Consider the following 17515-nt stretch of genomic DNA (forward strand, 5'->3'; position numbering starts at 1 on the left):
ATTCAGAAAATGATTAACTATTGCACATTGCGAAACTAATTCAGGACTGTGCAATGCTTAGTAAAGAAACAATAGTAGCTTACGAGCAAAACAAAAACATGTTATGAAGTATGATGTCAAAACAGTGTATTCCCAAAAGAATAAGTAATAAATATAAATTTGATAATATACCTGGATTGTGGAAGCAGTGACTTTTTCAATAGAATACGGGGTTCCATACCATGGTTCAACTGAGTCCATAGATCCTTCAAACTTTTTAGATTCCCAGAATATTCTGAAAAGAGGATCATTTTCTTTTCATCAAATAAATGGGATAATGTCTTGATTCTCTTGAAAATACGAAGGTGACGATGGAAAGGAGAACAGCAAATACAAAGCAAAATATGGACTTATAGTTGTAATTGCTGGAACAAATTATAGAAAGCTGCAACGGTGTAAAAAATCCATCATTGGTGCCAATAGCCCAATACATGAAATAATAATGCATCACGACCGACAAAAATAGTTATTCAGATCTGATCGATACAAGAGTCTATTGTATGGTAACTATGGTTGATGTACATAACATGAAGCAACTACACAAAACATGATAAAAATTCATATATTTTTATCTCTAACATGTCACATTCTCATCTTGTCCCACTTAAAGACTAAGAATGAGTCATGGAATAACAATTTTCAAAGCAAATACCCCCCAAAAAATGGTAGTATTTTCTATGGTGTACTGCAACTTGTAGGAGCCACTTGGCATACTGGTTATTACAAGGTGGTAACTAGTAACCTTAGATGCATCAAAAAAGTCATGAATATTGACTACTTGATGCTTTGTCCATCTACAAGAAATTAATTATAGGTTATCTAACAATCATTTTGAGCAAGGTTAGCCGAACCAATACCGAGAACTATGCTGGTTGGCTACCGATTCAGTATGGGGTGAACCGGGTGGTTCACCCTGGTTCAGCGGACCATTTTCAAATCTTTTGAGATATTGAAGGAGTGGGGGGCCAAACCAGTTCAAATTAGTGCGAACCGAGCAATTCGCTCCAGTTCCGCTCCAAACCATCTGGTTCGCACCGATACATGCTATTTTCCGAAAAACAACACCGAACCATGCCGATTCCGCACCGGTTCGATTCAGTACTGGGTGAACCGAGTAGTCCCAGTTTGGCCCACTTAGGCAAACCATGATTTTGAGGTTGTACAGTGTATATATGATGTAAATTTGATGATAAAATGTCAAAACCTAAAAGCCATGCCAGAGCAGTCATCAAAAATTAGTCCACCCTAATTTAGGAGTGGCCATTCTTACCTCTTGCTAGACTATAAGAATGTGTGTAGAGAAAAGAAGCCAAATCAATTAAACTAAGGTTGGTTGTACCGGTACTGGGACCTGTACCAATTGCCTAGCAATACAGAGCACAGTACTGCCTAGCGGTACAGAGCATGGTATAACACCAGTACCGTGCCATTCCAATTCGTTTCAGACCTTTTTTTCTTTATTGTCAAATTTTGAATTGAAGTCAGCACATGGTTTTCTGACTTTAGTTCAAAATTTAAAAAAAAAATAGTTCGAAACCTTCTCCCCTATTCCAAAACAAAGATATCAGGGGAGAGGGAGAAGGAGAGAGAGGAAGAGGGGGAGGGGAAGAGGGAGGGGGAAAAGAGAGAGAGAGGGAGGGAGGAGAGAGAGAGAGAGGGAGGGAGGAGAGAGAGGAAAACCCTAACCTGAGTGTGAGAAAGAGAGGGAGGGAAAGGGGGGATGTTATCAGCGATGCTTGGAGAGCGGGCAAGCGGCGGACGAAGGGGGAGGATCGAGTACTCTGAGTCGTCATGGGGCATCGATAGCGAGCAAAAGATGAGGGGGGTCTCTAGCAATCACGAGGTGGGGAGGGGGATTTAAGTCATCTGAATAAGGGGATTGAGCCAGGGGATGAGATTCCGAGGTTGGGGGGATTAATTGAGCTAGGGCCTCTGTACCAAATAGAAGGGGAGAATCATTCCGATTCCCTCTCGGTTCGGCTCGGCCCACCCCAAACCAGGCGATTTGGAGTGGTACAGTGAATGCTGAATTAAACATTGATAGGTTGGACCAATTGCACAATCAATGTCAGAAAAAGGGATAAAACTTCAACGAGGAGGATAGACCAATTGTGCCTCAAAGGAATTAAAGAAGTGGATGATAGAATGCATAAATGAAGCAAAAACAAAAGCGTATAGCACTGACCATACATTAAACAGACAAAGGGCTAAGTAAGCAAGACTACCCACCAACAGATGAAAACCAACTAGGATGCAGCAAAATATAGAAATAAATGAATAAAGCTTTAAATGAAGCTCCATGAAAAGTATTAGTGTACTAGACAAACATGTTCAATTAACCTAGTCAGTATTGTATTCCTATTGCAACTGAGAGTAGACTAAAGGCAGGAGCTAGAAAGCTTAGACTATGGAAGTGCCTAAGAAACACATATACATAATACATATATATATATAGAGAGAGAGAGTTAATAATGAATTTTAAATAATGTTAAATTACTAATTTGGTGATTATGATCTTAAGGAAATGCATAGTGTAGGGCATAGGAGTCAATGGGAAAGTGAGATTCCGAAGAAAGTGTGGCACCTTGTGTAGAAAATCCGATATGAAAAAATTAAGATGATGCAGAAGTTTTGGGAACGCATTGCATAAGCGTAAGATTCCATAGAAGGGACAGCCTCATTTACCTCAAATTAGCAGCAAATGCGATAGCAAATTCAGGTATAGAAGCAAGGAATGGGAGCTCTTAGGAAAAAAGAAGTAAGAATAGCAACTAGGAAGCAAGTCCAGGCAGAGATTGTAAAAAGATTCTGAACCATAGGGTATTCTTTCTATTCAGAAAGAACTCAAATGTTGAGGATCAAGAGTGTATCAATGGCTGGAAGGTAAGGCGTGATCGTTGATACGGGACGGAATGCCTCGATACACCTTGGTGCAATTGAGCAGAAAAAGTTTTTTCTTTGTTTTTTAAATGAAAAGTAGGTAGAGGGTTGATACACATTGATGGGGGGTGGTAAGCCTCCATGGGCCTCAATATGAAGCAATACAGGTTCAAATCACCTGGTGCATGCCTGCCCCTATATTACCAGCTCACCAGCCAGTGCAGGGCTGGTATGCAGAAGATTTCAACCCCTGCTATTATTAAATTAAGGAGAGAGAAAGAGAGAGATATTAAATAGATAGATAGGAGCATCTCCAGAAATTAGAAAAATTAACTCAAAAAAGAAACAAGTTAAAATAAAAGGATAATCTTAAGAAAGTCAAATAGGACTGCATGTTTGTTCTGAATTAGAAAATGATCTGTCAAATGATTGAGGATTTGGGCTGTCAACTTCTGCTTCTTTGGAGTTCAGATATATTTGTAAATAGACCATAAGATTAAACAGAAAAGAAGGTCCGGAAGATTGCACATTTGCACCCCTAACCAATTACCTTAATCTCTTGACGTTAGCCCAACAAAAAAAACTCAAAAACAAAAGAAATAGATTCGCGATGCTGCACAAATCACTTATGCTACAAACAGATCTTCAAATCTCTAGATGTCAAGACAATCCTAGCATTCAGATGGTAGAAAAGAGATCCTGTTGTTTTGACAAGCTGAAATCCTATGGTTCTGAAGGAATCCCAAGAGGCTGAAATACAGGACTAGATTCTATAAATTAACTAACTTAAAGTTTGATCTCAAAAGAAAAGAAAACACTTAAATTTCAGCATAATGACAAGTCACAAGCAAGGTTTTAAAATCCAATGCCCATACGGATGCTGGTAACCAACCAGCATGGCATGTATGGTTCCAATATGACACAGCCAGCATGACCTATGGTAAGGCGAATTTTGAAGACAAGTGGATTGCACAGCCATCAGGTGCATGAAGAAGTTACTTTAATATAGTCATCTATTTAAATGTGTGTCTACGCATGTCAGCATATAAAAGACTGACGAATTTGAAGTCAAACACTATTACAAGACACATTTTCACTGCAAATTATGGTTTCCAAGATCCGAAAATACACATTTTTATTCTAATGTAAACCACTCAGCTTCAAGCTTCAATCACCCTGCACAGCTTAAGATGCGAAATGAAAAAAAAAAAAGGTGTTTACACACCTTATGGCTTGGTATTGAGCAGTACCAGGTTCAACCCAATTTCAGTGCTGAAAGGTGTCTGAAAATGCCTTGTTTCTACGACATGTACTATCCGACACCTTAATCTTTGGTTACAAGCATGACCTAATGCTGTAACTCAATTATCATGTTTTCCAACAATGTTGCTTTCCTTTTTTGCATAAGATCATCTCAAAGTTCTAACATCATGTAACATACGAATCAAGTTTTTAGATGCTACAAGAATGCAAGAAGCCAATTATTCACATAAAAAGTACAAATGTACACTTAGAATAAGCCAAGACACTAATAATACTAATATTGATCGATGAATTTATTTTGCATGTACTTCCAAAAATACTTATATAGAATTTAATTATATAACAAGAAACAGCCCATATCCATAGGAACAGCATTGACTAGAGAACAGTTAATTAGTAAATATATAAAATCCGCATGTAAGATAGATCATCCTCTATTTCAGTGCTCAATGTCAAATTCATTGAACTAAATGCCTTTGTACATACCAAGTCCTACTAAGACGTTGCGCTTGGTAATAAAGTATCGGGGCTTTACCTGACATTTGTTGGATTCAGCTCATCCAATATCTTCTGAATTGTATTTGGAACAAATTTTGATGGCAACGATGACGCAACTAGCCAATCTTTTGGTGGAAATATCTGACATGATAATTTGTGAATCAGCTAAACAAAAACCTGAGCCATATAGAGGTCAACAGGACTACTGGATAAACATTTTAATCTTGTGTCAAAATAAAACAAGAGAAATGAGCCATCAAAGATCTAAAATTACAAGTTAGAGATTTGAACAGATATGAGACAGTAATATCAACTGTTCAATTAACATATCATGGAATGGTGTGCAAAAACTATTAAGTTTTAGTTGAATAAAAAAATATGCTATTAGCAAAAGGTCATGAAGCAATATATAAAATCAGGGTGACTAAATCAAAAGAAGACCAACAACAGTCAACAAAGTCAAAAGGCTTTGGCAAGGATAAAATGGTAATGCTTTATGCTTGGAGAGGAACCTAAAAGAGGTATAATAATAATGAAGGACAAGGCTTTAAGTGCCAGCCAGTACCAATCCATGCTGGCAAGCACATAACGTTCTAAGCCAGTAACAATAGAAGCAATAGGTCACTGCATCCTTTTCTCCATTTTTTGATTAAATTTTTGCTAGCATCAATTTTTTTGTTTGGTTGGCATGCCTTGTGCCAGTAGCGCTCAGTCCTTGATTAGGGAACATCTTGGTAATTGGAGGAGAAACCCCAAGCTATGGAACAAGCATCAGCAATAACAAGTAAATAGAAAGGGTGTGGAAAGCCGTGAATCCAAGAAACAGCCAACGGTAAGTGGTTGTCCAAATTGGCAAGAAAACAACAATAAATTTATGAAGATTAACCCCGTTCTTCCGATTGTGCACAATAGTCCATCACTAAAGTGCTACCACCACTGTGCATAGCTTTAGAGATCAATAGGCAGTCGTTGGCAAATAATAATTGATTGAGGCAGGGCCTATAATGCTCGACCTAAATCCACACACCAACCCTGCTTTCATAGCCATGTTTGGTGACCTAGATAGAATCTCCGAGCATAAAATAAAACGATAAAAGGACAGGTGACATCCATGCCGAAGTCCCATTGAAGATGTGAACTAAGTTATGGTACCATTGATATGGACAGAAAAGGAGGGTTCTCTAACACAGCTCATGCCCATTAAATCCATATATTTGGAAAGTAGTTCTAATCAAGTCTATGATATGCTGATTCCATATATAGCTTAATGGTCAATTATAAATTAGAGGGTTATGCTCATTGAAGGCTGTGCATAACTTACCGAGCCAATAATATGCTATCAAAGATGGTTCTTCTAGCAAGAAAAGCATCTTGCTCTATCGAGAGCAATAGTAGCAGCTTTAGCTTTTCAACAACCTTTAGTCAGCTTTCCTTTCATATTCAGAAGGCATATCGCTAAGCCTGGGTCGGGTTGACCCACGACCCGACCCAACTCGATTAAACCCGATCCGACCTGTTTTAAAGAACCTGTGGAGCCGGGTTGGGTTCTAAAATTGGACCGTTCCATTTTCGGAGTCGGGTCTGGCTTTTCTGAATTCGGACCCGACCCTACGACCCAACCCGATCCGTTTGAAATTTGGGCAATTTTAGGTTTCCAACCCTACAACCCGACCCGACCCGAACCCGCTGAACCATTTGGGCCTGCTGATATCGAATTTTAACATGTTCACAACCTTCCTCAATCTAGAGGACAATATCTTTGTGATGAGGCCGTATAATGTATTACATTGACTTAAGGGCCAGAAGTGTGATGGCGCAAAGGGGTTAGGTGTTGAGATTCATTGCCAAGTTGTAATCTTATTAGAATTTCTTTAGTTGGGCATTAGTTCTAATATCTTTAGGATTCAAGTCCATATTATATTTGAGTTTGATTTTTAGTTGAAGTAGGATATTGATAATTTTGCCTTTTAGTAGGAGATAGTGACGTTTTTGTCTTGTAGTGGGAGAGAGATTGTGGTTTTATAAAGAGTAGGAGAGAATTCTTCTTGATAAGAAGAGGCATTCTTCGAGAGTGGGAGCCACACTCATTATTTTTGTCCTCTTTATCGAGTAATTTATTTCACTCTCCAAAATTTTTCCTTCCACTATTTTTGCTTGATTTATTTCGTGTTTGATCTAGATCCTGAACCGGCATATTTGATCTATGTCGGGAAGCGTGACATTCTACATGGTAACAGAACTATAGGTTCTGAGATTAGTGGTACATGTGTTTGTGGTTCTACATGGTATCAGAGCCATAGATTTTGAGACTAGTGGTTCGTGTGTTTGTAGTTTTACATGGTATCGAAGCCATAGATTTTGAGATTGGTTGTTCGTGTGTTTATAGCGCTACATGGTATTAGAGCAAGGTTGGAGAGTGGTCAAGCAATGTGTGGTTTCAATTAGATTTATCCAGAGCAAAGTTTTTTGAGTAGCGACTTGATTGTTGGTGGTTTAAATGTAATAATTCAGTGTGGTTCTACATCTTCCAGTTGTGCATGAGGGCACAAGTGTGAACACTATTTTGCTTCGATATTCAAATCATGATGGTCAACTTCACCAATCTTAACATGACTGCTTTTGCTACTACCACTCGTCTCGGTAAGTTGAATAATACCTATTAACATGATCCTAAATTGTCTGTGAGAATAATGTAGCCCGCCCTTTTTATCCTCAGCACACAAGTCAATGTTAAAATCACCAGCAACTAACATAGGTTAGTTGAGTTGGAGGATTGAGAAAGTTCAAGCCATAGGTCACGATGGACTCCCAAAATCAAAGCAGGGTTATCAAGGGGACAAACCAGGATCGGCGGAACCGTACCGAACCAGACGGTTTAGGCCTTTTCAAGCCGTCCCGGCGGCTAACCGGCACGGTTCCGGCAACTTAAACGAAATCCGTTACCAAAGGGGGAGAAGAAAAGAGAAAAAGAGAGAGCAAGCAATGAAGGGAGGGAGAGGGAGAGGGAGAGGAAGGAAAAGAAAGGGAGGTGGAGGTCGGCCAGCGGAGGCCGGCGAGCCGTGCGGAGGACGCTTCTCCAAGCTCCGCTTGCCGACTTCACTCAAAAATTGTGAAATAAAAAAAGGGGCAGGACCCCTGTTTCAAACGAAATAGGACACCCGCCTATTTTCCGACCGTGAAGGTTTCCTCCGTTTCCTGCCCAGGTCGCCGGCCTTCAACGGCCCTCCACCGACCTCCCTCCCTCTCCCCCTTCTCTCTTTTTTTTCTCTCCCCCGCCTCCACTACTGTGTCGGTACGGGCCCGGCACGGCACGGAGCGGACCCGTATTGACTCGTCCCACCAGGCAACCGGTACCGATTCCGTCGACATTGGAAGAAGCAATATCATACAATACTTAGAAGTAGAAATGAACTCCATATCACCACTATCTCTTTTCAACATGGCAATAGTGCCGCCATACATTCCCACTGAAGGAATGGCTTTCAATCTCCATTCGAGACCCAAATGTCTATGAAGATGGTCAATCAACTACATAGCAAGCCAAGTTTTGAGAAAGATACAACCATCTAGCTTATGAGCAGCAAAAAGCCTTTTGCAGGTAGTCGAGAAGTTCAGCTTGGCCAGCCCTCAACATTCCATTCATGTTAGTTTATGTCTATGTACATGTATATGCATATAATATGTGTATATACATATGCATATGCATACGTATAATATAAAATGTATATGCATATCTTCTTGTGTGTGGACACTTTCTGACATTTGGACATGGCACGAGACAATGACACTTCTTGCAATTACAAAACGGGAGTGTTCTGCTTATGTTTGCCGAAAGTGTCAGTACTTGCTTGGCATTTTCAATAATGACGCTTTGTTCCCAACAATGTCAAGTGCTATATCATAGTTGGCTTAGTGTTTAAACCAAGGTCTACAATCTCGATACCGGGTACCTTATTGGTTTGGTAAGGTATGGTACGCTATACCTATGTGCCGAAATAGCTCTACAATTATTTTTCTCAATTTCTATCTTGGTATGCCTCGGTACAAATTGTACGGCTCGGTACAGACGGTACGGGGCTTGTACTGACTTGAATGTGTATTCATACCAGTTTTTTGCTAGTACGTACGACCATACCGGGCGGTACGGCAAACCATGGTTTAGACACTTATAATGATAACAGTTTTTTACTTTTTAAAATGAACGTAAGGATGTCCAGATGCAATGTTTATTTTATTTTTTTTTTGATGTAGGCAATGTTTATTTTAGAAGTATATCAAACTAAAGTATCTCCATGTCTAAATTTTTTTGGAGGTTGAAGTGTCAGACACTTAAAGGACACCTGGACACTTGGGACCGTATGTATTTCATATATACATATATGTACACGTATATGTGGTGTATGTGCAAAACAGCTCAAAGACGAAGAAAATTCTACATGCAATAATGATGGGTTTGTAGTTGGGATACATTAACCTTGTACCACATGACTTAATACTCGAAAAGATTAAAAATCAAAATGCAAAAGTATTAAAATTCCAAATAAAGTAATAAGCAATACAAAACCACAACATTATTGCAAAACATACAGATTCATGTGCCAATAGACGAATAATATTATGTATCACAACATGGAAAGAATGATATTATGTATTAAAACATCGAAAGAATTATCAATGGTACCAACTTAAAAGAGTTGCTTGACAAACCTGCATGTTTGAAGCAATATCAACAACATAGTGACTAGGACGGATTTTGTCTCGATAATGAAACCCCGTTTCACAAATTGCCGCAAGCTAAGCAAACAAATGAATCATTATATTTCAGTTTGATATGCTAAAAATATATTTATCCAAAGTAAAATGCCAATATTTTACATCAAACATTAACTATCAAAAGTAATTTTGTTATATTGTGCACAAAAGAAAGGGGAGAAATGAACTATGCTCCGACAATAGGAATTTATATCGTGACATATCATAGCAACACTTGGAACACATCAGCATTGAAAGGTAAGCAACCATATCAGCATCTAGTCATATTGCACATAATGAAACTTGGGAAAAATCTATTTCCATCACAAATAATTTTAGATGTTAAATACCTTTACAATGTTGAAAAGACATGTTTTGAGCATTTAATACACAAACATGATTTGATAACTTTAAGTGTGTGTGTGCGCATGTATACATATTATAGTTCCTATAATTGCATCATAGAAATAGTTCTCTAGAGTATGCGTTATTATTGACTAGAGTTGGCACGTGCAAGGCCCATGCTTTTTATCTAATAAAAATAATGATAAACACTATAGAAGGGACTTGAACCTTCGACCTCTGGTTAACAACTACACACTCTAAGCAGCTAACCTCACAAGAATGGAGAAACATGGGATGAGAAATGGTGAAGGAACACAGAATGGGGAAACTTACGAGTAGGAAACGTCGACAATCAGAAACACCTCACGCACACACATTAGCAAAGTTGGCATTATACAGTAGAAATAGATATTGATGTAAACATCTTTGTTGTAGGATACCACCAATCCCAAGATCGGATGAAAAGTGGAGGATTGACATGAGGTCGACAACCAAATAGAAGAAGCTCAGACTACTAAACTGTCAGAATTTGATACATTTCTGCATTTATTGTTTAACATGTGCAATGTGACAGTGAATCATTAGCATGATATCTATTGTATAATACTATTTTTTCCCCAATCAAGATTGAAACCTTGCAACCAAGAGAACAAGTGGATTTTTTCACTAAACATAGGTAAGAGATATTTTGAGCTATCATATGCTTAAATTGAAGAGATAAGAAGATTTAGTTATGACTTATGAATGATATAAAATGAAAAGAATGGAAACGATATTTAGTATATTATCAGATTTAGTCATAATCGACGCGTGGTGAAAGCCATATTCAATATTTTCTGTTGAAAATCATGGAACCGAGAAAATGAAATTCCTTTAAAACTTTTAAGCATATATTAACATATATTTTGGCCACACATAAAAGAAGATGCATAGCAATGTTAATGCATACTTAGCATAATTTAACATTTAACTTCATTTTTGTTTATAAATATTCTAGAGCAAATTATTCATAACATGAAAAAATGCAAGTACATAATCTTTGATACATTTGAACCACATAATTCAATTAACTTGAAAATCTCCTTTTTTTTCTTTCTTTATTTGAGGAAAAAATAATTTAGAAGTAGAACCAAAACACGCATTGATTCATCAAACAACACCTCAGAATAAAATTGAAGCAGTATGATAATGATTCTTGGTTGTCTTTGCAAAGCACAATAATTTGAAACCAAAGAAAAATAAACGATACCATAATCGTTTTTTCTGTTAACAACCTCAAAGAGATTTAAGCATAGGATAATCGGAATCCTATTTGTGATCTGTCCTTTAAAAATAGGACATTTCGTCAAAATTTAGGAAACTAGAATAGGAAGGAATGCTGAAGTGGCCTAAAGATTTGCTCTCAACAAAAAAAAAAGGATGTGGAGACATCCAAGAAGCATCCGGGCAAAATACAACTCAACTCAACCAAGCCTTAAACAGTTAAACCTAAACTAGTTAGGGTGGGCTACATCAATCCTTTAAGGTCATACTTTCTGAAAGATGTTGAGATATCAAGTCTTTCCTTACCACTACAACCCATATGATTTTTTGGTCAACCTCTACCGCTCTTCATTCTTTCTACATGTATCAAATCGCTCATTCGTACTAGTGTATTCATCAAACTATATTGTACATGTCCAAAACATCTAAGTTATCCTTCTCTCAGTTTGTCCTCAATTGCTGCCACTTCTACCTTTTTATGAATGGCTTCATATCCAATTCTATCTCTTGTATTAACACACATCCATCTCAATATTCTCGTTTTGGCCACACTCATCTTATGCAAGTATTTTCTAACTACCCAACATTTCATACCATAAAGCATAGCCGGTTGTATGGCTGTTTTACAAAATTTTAACTTCAACTTGGCAAATATCCTATGAAAGTATAATATCCCAGTTGCATTTCTCCATTTCATCCAACTTGCTTCCAATACATCCCAGTTGCATTACGGAAAAACAAGATTCACTTGGTGCTTCCTCAAAAGTAAATTTAATAGTTGAATATAAAAAAGGAAACATCATATATCAATAATACTGATGAAACAGTAAACAGTAAAAAGATCATTATATGGTTTATCATGATGCTTGGTCAAAAAGGACTTGAAATTCGGAGATGCATGGAGTAAGTGCTAAAGCAGCAAAGAAACAAGAGATTAATTGTGCCACCACAAGTAGAACATTCCAGCTAGTGAGTTCATGATGAAAAATTGAAAGCAATCCAGTTCCTATCGATGATATTTCAAGTAAGAAAATAGAAATAATAGAGACAATAGGTTGAAGAAAAGATATTCGATCACTTCAAAGGGATCAGAGCCTCCAAAAGCCTCTAGGCTAAATTTATTAAATTGATTACTTCCAGAATTAATCAAACTTGGCCACCAATCTTGCTTCAAATTTTGCATCCTATCGCGATTCTCTTGTTCCCCCGTTTGTTCATGGAGTTGAACTTTCTGTAGCCATGTTGTAGGGTTCCGAATCTGTAATGTCGAGTTTTTTCCTTCTGATTTCTCGTGAAGGTCATGCACCAAGAAAGATGGTCTAATGCCAAGCTGATAGGACCCCAAGTTTCTAGAAATGATATTTTGCGCAGAAATATGAACATAGAAAAAAAAAGTGGAAAAGAAGGGACATTCGATCACTTTGAGAGGATAGAGACCTCCAAAAGCCCTTAGGGCAATTTCATTATACTGATTTCTTCTTCAGATGGCCACTAGGACACTGCATATTTATAGATTTATAATTAATTGTCTTAAAAGAATAAGGAAAAGCAAAATAGGAAACATGATGTAGCAAATTCCTAGTGGACTTGGACTCCTAAACTAATCTCCTATCCTAAATCAAATTAAAATTAGGATCCTAAAATAAGAAACCTATCAAAAATTGATGGCCTTTCTCTTGAAGGCTGGTTCACAATGCTAACTGAGAACCATCATTAGCTAGAAGAGTAAGATTGCTTGACCTCTATTTTGTTTTGGACAGCCATTAACTGATGATATCTTTATTGACTTCATCTAATTCAATAACACCTAAAGTTTAATAAATGTGGCTCTTTGAGCATCACAAAACTTTCACCAAAGATCAGTTAATGAATTTGGACACGTTTTTAAATAATTCCATAAGTTATTCCATATTATTAAACATTTTTTGTCTAACATTCAAACTCACACCTGCACAGGCGACCAATTCAGATACGTATGTGCTGGCTGGCAGTAAGGAACCAATCAACAGTTTTCACAATGGGAACAGCAAAAATAAAACCAACTCAACCATAGAATGGGCGTGAATTTCTCAAACCAAAACCTCCATCAAATTAGTGAATGATGAAACACAGGTGGACATTAGATTAGAAATCAGAAACTTTTGATTATTTCTTATATTTTTCCCATTAAATACAGATCAATGATCTGTTTTAAAAAATTCAATTGCTTTATACACAGAATACCAATTGATCTGCTCGATGAAGGAAGCTATTCTCAAATATAAAAAAAATTAATAACTACACAAAATAATTTTATATGTGGAGGATGAGATCCTAATTACCTCATCAAAAATCCATTTCATGACTCCAGAATTCTGTAAGAGGAGAATATATCTGAACAATAATCCAACAATATCTTCTATATGCTCTGTCATCCATTTAAATGATCCATGATTAGAATATATAATATCGTAGGGCAATAATTTCCAGAGATACCAAAAGTTAATAATGAACATATGAAAGGCCCAGAATATAATTCATGGATTTTTAAAAATCAGAATAGAAACTAACCATGACCTGCATCAGTGAGTACAATAGACACAGAGAAAAAGGAAAACTCAAGACTCCAATCCCCTTCCCCAGCTCCCAGACTTATAGCCCATCCTGCATATATCAGCAACTACCCTCATATTATACAGTATGGGATGCAGAAAAGAAGAAGTCTCTAAAAAGATGACCAAGAATAGCAATTTTGATCTAGCAGAATTTAAAATAAGACTTATATAGAGCGCTCATTTACTAATCGACAACATTCTCATGATCCAAAATTAGAGAAGCTTTGATCAATATATACTAACAAAGGGAAGTCTAACAGTAGTTGCTTTTCAATAGGATATACACTAGCAAATAACAATGGAAGTTTGTATGTGAGATGAGAAATCATATCCTAATGATAATTGACAAAAGCTTCACCGATATAACAATTTAGAAATGTATTAACTGAAATATGAATTTCCCTTCTAGTATAAAACAAAAGTAAGCATCAAACAGGAAAAAAAACATATCAAAAAATGAATGGCAATATGATTTATCAGTGTGAATTCGGACCAAAGAAAAGTAACTTAAAAGTTAAAACCAATGTCAGATATTTTGGTTTCAGTAAACGTGTAGGGATGTGGACATAAATGGTTCAGAATAAGATAGATTTGTTTCATTTCCAGGTCAAACAATAAACAGTATGAAACGACTCAATCAGAAAAAGAAGATTTATAAGAAAATAAAGGAGAATAACTTTAGAGTAAATAGAGACATACTTAAATAATTCATTGTAGGTTTTCTTGTGGAAAATTAAGTGTTACAGATATGAGACAAAAACATTACAACATAAAAGATTTGCAAATAACAGTATATGTCACACCTTGTTTGATCATGATAGTGGCAAAGTTAGGATTTAGGAACTTAGGTGATGTTGAATCTAGAATTTGTAATATAAACCAAATGGCGATGTCATCTGCAAGGATTCAATATAATTGTACAGGGGCATATCGATGGCCAGCCAGAAAAATATGCACCATATCACACGTCATATCAAGAAAAGGCATCAATCGTATGCTTGCGAATAGCAGGTATGCCCTTGGTGCTAACTATTTTGGCCTCCCAATATGTTTCTGTTCTTCTTTTTTGTGTTTTCTTATTTTAATGCTATGCTATATGCATAAATATGGCAATTCAATTGACCTAATACCCTGCTCAACCTGCACTGAATTTTTTTTATTGCTAAATTACATAACTTCACATAACGTGTAATCAAAACTACACTAAAAGAAAACTGTGTGCATTAACACATAAAATGTAATAACCTACAACATATATAGAGAAATATATACATAAATGTGTTAAATAGTTTAATATTAATATATACATAAATGTGTTAAATACTTTAATATTAATATATACATAAATGTGTTAAATACTTTAAGCATTAAGTGTTGCTTACTATCATTTTAGATCAGAAGCTTTGGAGATTAAGATTAATAAGTTTTCCTACCAGATTTTCATTTTAGCAATGTTTGGGTAAAATAAAATTTATGAGCCTTTGAGGTTTGAGAAATACCTTAGCATTTAAAAGTTGAAATTTGAATCAACCCAAAATCTAGAATTTGAACTAGAGCTCAGAAATCAACTTTTATTCTTAAAGATTTGATTCTTTTAGTATTTTTATTCAATTCGGACAAGGGATTGTCCGCTATTTACTTGTGATATCTCAAATAAATAAGATATCTACTTAAATGATATTCATAAGAATAATTCTGAATTTAGTAAATGTTTGTCCAACTATTACTAGTCTACTTGCTTCCTGTTTGTTCAAACCTTCAAATAGTGGAAAACAACATAACCACTCTCCTAGACTGGAGAGCTAGTTCTGAATAATCGGAGAGGTCGGTAAGTTTTTGCGTATCCACTTTCATTAAAAAAAAACTATTGGTTACTTATTTTTGAAATTACCTGTCTGACTAAAATGTTGAAGGCCAGACAAGTTTAAGCTGTATTAATACACATAATTACAATGTGAAGAAAACTGGACTAAAATCAAGGCCAGACAAGATTAATAAAACCTAAGGTCAACATCAGAAAAGTCAGGAGATACAATTTAAAAACAAAATCAGATCTAACAAAACCAAGGAACCAACTAATAGCAACATATCCTACAGAAATATTGACTTGAAATACAAATACAGTATAAACCATTAGGAACTGAAGTTACCTAACTGTTTCAAAATGTAAAAGAGAGAACCCTCGCCTTCATGCCCGATAAGGTGACCAAGGTACCTGCAAGGACCTTCTTTGTAATACCGTATGCTAGGAGTAATTGGCCATGTAATCCTCAATGTGTGACCTTCCTTTATTGGGACTGCTTTAACAAGAATCTGTCACAAACTAACAAGAATGAGCTCATAAGAAAATGTTTGTGCATCAAAATGCTATTTTGATCTTCAATCTTATTATCAAAAGCATAGTATTGTGCTGCCATCTAAATTTTGTCGTCCCTTGGGTTAATTTCAATGATGCATGTCCAACATACCTGAAGATGTTCTAATGAGCAAGGCTGACCAAGAAAATGGGAGCAGTCCCGTCCAGTGTTTCGAATATCACAGAACTTCCTTTCAACCAGTTTTTGAATATCATTGAGGCCCTCTAAAATATCCAATTAGAGTGGTCAGGAATAAATTAAAAAGAAGAAGATTAAAGACTCTGGTAGACAATTTAAAGCAGCACCCTACCTCTTCCATATACAACAAGGTGCATAAGGTTTGCTGAATAGCTCTCTTCGTAAAATTTAATTAGTTCAAGCCTTGTGTCTAAGCCTTTGGATTTTGGTTTAACCTCCAATGTTTCCCAATTTCCTAAAACATCAGAATATAAATAATTGGAGATAATACACCAGCTTTCCTGGCTTGAGAACCGAGACTATCTGAGCATCTGTCATTAAAATTAACTGTGATTGACTGAAATAATCAAGAATTCTCATCATGTCATATATGTAAATGAACATACTTTATATTGCAGCAGTATGCATTTCTCATCAAAATAAAAGATGCTTGGTCCACTGAAGATGGATCACCAATTTATAAATTTATCAATGAAGCAAAAATTCTGCAACCCCCCCCCCCCCTTCCCAAATAGATATAGGACTGTTCAAAAAAATCAATATGTAATTTATATAGTATTATATAGAAAATGATAATACATTATACAAGATAGGACATCAATAAAAGACCAGTTCATACATAATTGAAACATCAAAGAGAAAAAAAGAAAGAAGAAAAACTGAAGCATGTTGGTAAATTCAACATGTTATCTCCTAACACACAAAATGCCTTACACTTTCAATCTCCAGTATTAAATGCTCCAAAGTTGCAGCAATCATGGATCACGAAGTAAGGAAAAATTCCAAGGCAATGAGTGTCAGCTAATCAGGTCCACATTTCCAGAAGACAATAGCATAAGTTTAAATGGGCTTTGCCAGCTGCTCCTGGAATGCTGTACGCTTTGTTGAACGTGTATCTTTACAAGTAACTGTCAGGATTTACCGACCAGCTACCAGTAAAAGCCCATTTGAATATGTACACAAAGCAGATACATGAAGAATGTTGGAGCTCGAGGGTAAAATTTGTAGTGTCTTTTTTCTATCTTCTTTCCCCTTGCATCCTTCTCTTCTTCTTGCGCAATCTAGGGTATTTTGGCCAATGTTGTTGTTGGTGAAAAAGCTGACAGTGTTGGGGATAAGATCACCTGCATTTAGGCATTGGAGGATGACAATTCTATCATTGCACCGATGCCTAGAAATTCTGGGCAAGATGGTAGTAGAGGACATTGAAGGAGCGGAAGGCGGTGGAGTAGAAGATGAAGTTGCTGTGGAAATATATCACCAGGAGGGTCAGATGGAGACAACTAGTGGGAGAGAATAAGCAGATCAAAGCATCGTGGACCGGAT

The 17515-nt window shown here is 36.5% G+C and overlaps 1 protein-coding gene across 2 annotated transcripts in view; it reads right to left on the reverse strand.

Annotated features, from left to right (window-relative positions):
- The window catches only part of LOC103717655 (insulin-degrading enzyme-like 1, peroxisomal), a 45611-nt gene that overhangs the window by 15967 nt on the left and 12129 nt on the right, over window positions 1–17515 (reverse strand). The window contains exons 8-15 of one of the 2 annotated variants that reach the window (XM_039120143.1): window positions 16302–16424; window positions 16103–16215; window positions 15785–15947; window positions 13597–13683; window positions 13362–13447; window positions 9388–9474; window positions 4718–4821; window positions 172–274 (exon numbers count right to left, since the gene is read on the reverse strand). In XM_039120143.1, coding sequence (XP_038976071.1) covers window positions 172–274; window positions 4718–4821; window positions 9388–9474; window positions 13362–13447; window positions 13597–13683; window positions 15785–15947; window positions 16103–16215; window positions 16302–16424 — 866 coding nt within the window. Of the gene's footprint in view, window positions 1–171; window positions 275–4717; window positions 4822–9387; window positions 9475–13361; window positions 13448–13590; window positions 13684–15784; window positions 15948–16102; window positions 16216–16301; window positions 16425–17515 lie in introns of both variants that reach the window. The other variant, XM_008806130.3, reaches the window with a different exon arrangement.

This window comes from Phoenix dactylifera, unplaced genomic scaffold (assembly GCF_009389715.1).
Source record: "Phoenix dactylifera cultivar Barhee BC4 unplaced genomic scaffold, palm_55x_up_171113_PBpolish2nd_filt_p 000722F, whole genome shotgun sequence".
Classification (NCBI taxonomy): Eukaryota; Viridiplantae; Streptophyta; class Magnoliopsida; order Arecales; family Arecaceae; genus Phoenix; species Phoenix dactylifera.